The following is a 5,836-nucleotide window of genomic DNA, read 5'->3' as shown; positions in this document are numbered from 1 at the left end:
GTGGGAGGAGGCCGGGGACTCGCTGCTGTGCTACGTGTTGGGTCTCGAGGGAGTTGGTACCTGACTTCTTGGGCTGACCGTGGTGGGTGTCCATCCCCCAGGCTAGCGTGCTCGTGTGGATGCAGAGGACCCTGGAGGTGGAGTTCAAGGAATGGTTCAGGGAAGAGGAACCTGAGATGGACCATCAGGGCTTCTTCCAGTCAGCCCTGCCCGTCATTGTCATGCAGGTGGGTCTCCAGCACCATGGGGCGTGGCCAGGCTGAGAGCCCCCAAAAAGGGGGCCATGGCCTGCAGCCTCCCGCTGACTCACCTCTGCTCTTCTTTCCCTGTGCAGATGCTGAATGAGAATATCCAGGTAGCCTCCTTGATCACGGACTCTCTGCAGCAGAAGGTCTACAACATGGCCTTGGAGGAGCTCGAGGCGTTTCTAGGCCGGTCAGTGGAGCCCCTTGCACCCCTGCCCATCCTCAAAGACCACGGGTCCCATGGCCAAGCACCATAGGCTGGTGGTGGAGATCTCTGCCGTGGGGCACACAGCACTCATCCAGGTCCCAGAAGGCTGTCTACCCATGGGGCTACTGTCTCAGCCTGTGGGGCCATCAGCTTCCAGGGCTTGCTGCCCCAAGCACCTCTCCAGCAGCGCCAAGCCCTGCTCTCCCGAGGGGTCCAGAATGGGTCCCACTGTCCCACCCTACCCAACAACCTGTCACTCTCCAACCTGGTGGCAGGAGCTGGAAAGAGCCAAGTGAGCTGGGAGTGTTGTGGGAGGTCCACGTGCCCCCAAGAGCATCCCAGCTCCGGGTCCTCGTGGCGAGACGTCCAGGGCTCTGCCCACCCACCATGGTTGACTCACTGTGTTGCAGTCTGCGGGAAGCCCTAGTGCAATGTGGGAAGGAGCACCAGAAGGACCGTACCGTACCCAAGTACTATGTCTCCTACCTGCTGGCCATGCTCAACAACAACCTGGCTCTCAGGTAACGTGCACCAGCACCTTGTAGGTCTTGTAGCAACCCCACTACCCACTCCCCATCCGCACGTGGGACCCGTGTCCCCACCATGCTTCCCAGGCTACCTGTCCCCTCCCTTCTTCTCTCTCTCCTAGCTCCTCTGTCTCCTCCCTGCACCCCGACACTGCCCACAGAGAAGTCCCCACATCCCTCCGGGCTGCTCTAGACAGGACACAGAAGAAAGCCTGCCAACTGCTGCTGGAGGAGCTGCTCCTGGACCTGCAGGTACGTTTGTCCACAGCCCCCGAGGCTGGCAGGGCTGCAACAAACCCGGCGCCAGCAAGAACTGCCCTGCTGCTACACCCCCAGGCACGGGTTTATTCCTGCCCGGGATCCCCGCCACGTACCCCGTGGCCTGCTATCATCCTGCAGACATCTCTGCCAGCCCGGTGCCCAGACCTTGATAAACCGCCCGACGTCTGTCGCCAGCCAGCACCGCCCTGTATCGCTGGGGCAGATGGCTTGTGGCCCCCAAACCACTAACGGACAGAGACCGGGGGCCACAGCCCTCCCGGGCTGCCTCGCGCTCCTTTTTGTGGCTGTTTCATGGCAGAAAACCAACAGGAGAGAGGCAATGTCCGTGCAGAGGATACAAGCCCATGTGCGACAGCCCGAGTCATTTCCTGCCAGCGTAGTCAAATTTAGCTTTCCTGGAGCCTGGACCAAAAATCTGGAATAATTAACGGCATTGCTATTTAGGGCTTGAATGCCATGAAAACAAAGGAGCAGCTAAAGGGCGAAACGCTTGCAGGCAGCGCGGGGACTGCCATGGCCCCAGCAGAGACGTAGAGGGAATGTCTGCCTGCAGGCAGGAAGACGGGCAAGGACAGCAGGGGAGGAGCAGGGGGTCACAGCCCTCGGCCAGAAACACGTTAATGTCCACACAGGGGAAGTGGAGAGGAGTGGAAATTAAAAATAAAATCACAGCAGGACGGGCCAAAAGCGGGTGTGTGAGGAGCAGCTTGGTGCCCAGGTGCTGCCCGCAGCGGGGCATCGTGACCCAGATAAAGCCTCAAAATGTGGATCTCTGCGTGTCAGGGAGGGGCAGCCCCCAGTGTATTTCCAGAATTTCCTAATCTGGACCACTCTCGCATTTTCATGTTGACTTTTGGCTGGCAGCGGGGCCTTGGGGGTTTTGCAAGGCAGAGCGGCCGTGCTGCCGGGCAGCAGGCGGGCGGCGGCTGTGGGATGTCATGCTGCCCCGCGGCCGGCAGCTGCTGCGAGAGCGATGCGATGCAGGGCGCCGTACGCTGCTCCTCTGCTTCTTTCAGCCCCTCTGCCTGCAGCTGCCTTCCCGCAAGTGGCTCTCCGGGTCCCAGCTCGTCAGCAGCATGTGCGAAGTGATTGACAAGTATGCGAAGGACTTCTCCCGTGTCAAGAAACCCGTCTTCACGGTACGCGTTGCTGCGGGGCGTCCTTCGAATGGCTGCTTGTCCGTAGGGCAAGGAGGTTGGGCAGCTGGGTACCACGGTGGGGTGCAAGATGCAGCCCAGAGGCAGCCGGGAGCTGGGAGGGGAGCGGGGACGCAGTCGCTGCTGGGTTTGCCGCAGAGCAAACCAGCCCAGAGGGCACCATCACGCAGAGATGTTCAGGGTTTCCCCCAAATTCAGCTACCTTCTCTGTCCCTCCGGCCAGGGGGCTTCCCAGCAGGTTGTCCCCACGGCTTGGTGTTGCATCCAGCCCCTTTCCCCTCTGCCTTTCCCTGGGCAATTGGGGTCTGACACCCAGGTGATGCCCAGCGCTAACAGCTCTCCCCTGCCCAGCTCCTGCTGACGGAGAGCGAGCTCCTGGTGGCGAGCCAGTACCTGCGGGCACTCATGCAGAAGAAGATGGTGTGCAAAAGCGAGGAGGAGCGGGGCCAGCTCTGTGACCGCCTGCTGCAGGACGCCACGCAGCTCCGGGAGCTCTTCTGTGGCTTGGTGAGAGGCGCCCGAGTGCGGCGGGGAGCCGGGGCTGGGCCGTGGGAGGGGAGCACCGCACGACGAGGTCGGTGCAAGGAGCTCATAGCTCACCTCCGTCACCCTCCTGTTCCCCTCCAGCCCACAGCAGATGGGGTGGGTACATCAGCCCACGATCAAGACGTGGCTGTTACGCTTGGGCAGTTGTGAGGCCAAGATGGGAGGAACTGGCTGGATTAGGGACTCGGGGACCATCCACCCTGCCGAGCGCAGGTTGGTGAGGCTGCACAGCCTCGTCTCGCCTTGGGGCAAGCCAGCACCGATCAGTGGGACACGCTGAGTGGGGAGACACCAGCCGCAAGGGGCCAGGTCTCCACATGGGCACTGGGCTACGTCTCACCAGCCACCGCGGTGGCCTCCTCCGTCCCGGTCTCGCACGTGGCCGCTCTCCCTCCCAGGGTCTGGACCGGAGCCAGCAGAGCCTGGAGGCCGTCTTTGCCCTGCGGGAGCTGATCTGCCTCAAAGACCCAGCACTACTCAGCCTGGAGGTGCTGGGTTTCATCACCAAGTACCCCGACGTCAGGTGAGAAGCCCAGCTCTGCTCTCCCGCGAGACGGGGTAGGCGTGAGTCTGCCCAGGGGAGCCAGGCTTGGGCTGGACCCCGTGAGGTTACGCTGCAGAGCAGGCAGAAACCTGGGCTTCCCCCCCCCGCCTCCTCCCTGAGGTTTCATTTCCTCTTCCCATGCTCCAGATTTGAGGGGTTCTTGCAAAGTCCCAAGGGCAAAGATGCAAAGAAAAAAGCAGTTCTGCTGTGGCATTCACCCGTCTGTATTTGGTGGCCAAAAAAAAGTGAGAAATCACAAAACACCAAATTGGAAATGTCAGAATCAGCCAAAACCCATGAAATGTCAAAACCGAATTCATAAGGTTTGTGGGGTTATTTTTCAAGCAAATTTTAAAAGTTTGGCTGGTGCGAAGTACCAGCTCTCCCCTGGCCTCAGCTCAGCTTCTCCAGATCATGGGAGGTTTGCGGGACGTGAGCAGTGCGAGGGCCCTGCGGACGGTGCCGTGGGCCAGCTGCGCCCTTGCGGGACGTGAGCAGTGCGAGGGCCCTGTGGACGGTGCCGTGGGGGACTGGACTCACCTCTTGCTCTCTGCCCAGCGATGAGCACATCTCCACCTTGCTGGATCTGCGGGGTGACGTCTCCAAGGAGGTGCGGCACATGGTGCTGGAAATGATGGCGCAGCACCCCCAGGTCCTGCCCGAGAGCTACCGGCCCATCTTCAGCACCATCCTGGTCCCCGCGCCGGAGCTGCCCTTCTGCCTTCGCAAGGGCAAGTGTGCCTGACACGGCGCCCTGCAGCCCGCTCCCCGCTGCCCCCACAGATGGGACCACGCAGGGCATCTCTGAGGCTGCGTGTGGGGAGAAAGGAGATGCCGCGCGGCATCCCCTACGCGCAGCACCTTGCCCTCTGTTGGGGACAGTCTGCACACATGCTGTCCTCCTCTGATCCCGCCGAGCCGACTGTCCCCCGCAAGCACCAGCCCCAGGAGACCTGGGTCAGGAGAAAAATCAACGCATAGCTATTTTGCTGGCCTGCAGAGGCAGTAACTGAGGGCTGCTCAGGTCTGGCCCGTTGCCTGCAGGAGAAAGAGGAACCGCAGAGCAAAGGGCGGGAGTCCGCAGCTGGGGTGAGTCTACGTCTCCGTGGGGCTGCAGAGATATTTGGGTTTCCCCGAGTCTCCAGCCAGCCCTCTGAGCCAGCGTGTCCTGGCCGTGGAATCTGTTACCACCCCAGCTCCAAGGCAGACTGGAGCCTTGCTAGACCCAGACTTGCCAGGAGGGTTTTAGCCATAGGAGGTCTTCCTCTGTTTTGGCTCAGCCCAGAGGTCTGGTGTTGCTGCTCCACTGGCCTGGGCCCTGCATGGACGGTGGAGAGCAGCTCAGCCAGCTCGTCGTGGCTGACGGCCACGGAGGAGTAGGGCACAAGGGGGTCTCACCACCCTGGGTAGCGCCACCAACCCTATTCCTGCCGGCGTGAAGGGACAGCTCTGAGATCCCGCTGACCTGCCCAACTCCTGGCCCCGGCTCTCTTGCCAGCATCCAAGACAGGACTGGAGTCCAAGACTCTCCGGCCTTTTGGAGAGCGTGAACTGAGTTGCGTCTGGTGTGTCAAGCATCCTCCTGGCCCAGCTTCCTCCCTGATGGGCAGCACCGCCCTGGGCGCTGGCTCTCCCTCCATCCTCTCCTGCTGTCCGGCCCTTGGTCATCTCCTCCCCAGGTGCCATGCGAAGATCAGGAGCAAAGCCTGTCTCTGTGCCTGCGCCCTTGTGCCCAGCCCCTGCAGCACCCTGGGGGACCTCCATGCTCTGCCACGCTTCCCGCCTTGTGGCGGGCCTGATCCTGCTGCCCTCGCGTGGCACCACTGCCAGAAATAAAGGCCTGAGCTCTGCAATCACTCGCCAGCGTCCAGGCTCTGCTCCCCAGTGGGTCAGGGCGGGGATGAGGGCATGTAGGTGGCACAGTGTGTGTGGGGGATACATCCCCGTGCTCAGCATCACCCCAGGGATGGCTCCCTGCACCCGGTGCCACCCCAGGAGCATCACCCAAGGACACGGGGGATGATGGAGATGCTACGTTCCCCCCCCTCTGCGCATCCAGGATGGTGACGGGGGGATTTGGGAGGGTCTACGCTATTCCCCAGCGTGCAGCCCTGGGGTGAGGGGTCAGGCGGCTGCAGTGGTGGGGGGGGATGCTCAGGTGGAGGGGTCAGGGAGCCTCGGCTCGGGGAGGTGGCCACTGTCCTCCCTGGGGCTCATGGTGTGCTCGCCCAGCTCTCCGCACTGGCCACGGCTCCCGCCTGCCTGGGAAGGCGTCTGCCCTCCCCACCTGCCCCAGCTGGCTCTGGGACACCCTCACTCGCACCACG

The 5,836-nt window shown here is 62.3% G+C and overlaps 1 protein-coding gene across 1 annotated transcript in view; it reads left to right on the top strand.

Moving 5' to 3' along the window:
- EXOC3L1 (exocyst complex component 3 like 1) overlaps positions 1 to 5,365 on the top strand; it is a 12,320-nt gene extending 6,955 nt beyond the window's left edge. The window contains exons 10-13 of the mRNA XM_009290825.1: positions 2,279 to 2,401; positions 2,771 to 2,926; positions 3,364 to 3,488; positions 4,068 to 5,365. Of these exons, the coding sequence (XP_009289100.1) occupies positions 2,279 to 2,401; positions 2,771 to 2,926; positions 3,364 to 3,488; positions 4,068 to 4,254 (591 nt within the window). The 3' untranslated portion in view covers positions 4,255 to 5,365. The remainder of the gene's footprint in view (positions 1 to 2,278; positions 2,402 to 2,770; positions 2,927 to 3,363; positions 3,489 to 4,067) is intronic.
- The last annotated feature ends 471 nt before the right edge of the window (positions 5,366 to 5,836 follow it).

The sequence above is a fragment of the Aptenodytes forsteri genome, unplaced genomic scaffold (assembly GCF_000699145.1).
Source record: "Aptenodytes forsteri isolate BGI_AS27 unplaced genomic scaffold, ASM69914v1 Scaffold14, whole genome shotgun sequence".
Lineage (NCBI taxonomy): Eukaryota > Metazoa > Chordata > Aves > Sphenisciformes > Spheniscidae > Aptenodytes > Aptenodytes forsteri.
This window is presented reverse-complemented; position numbering and strand designations above follow the sequence as displayed.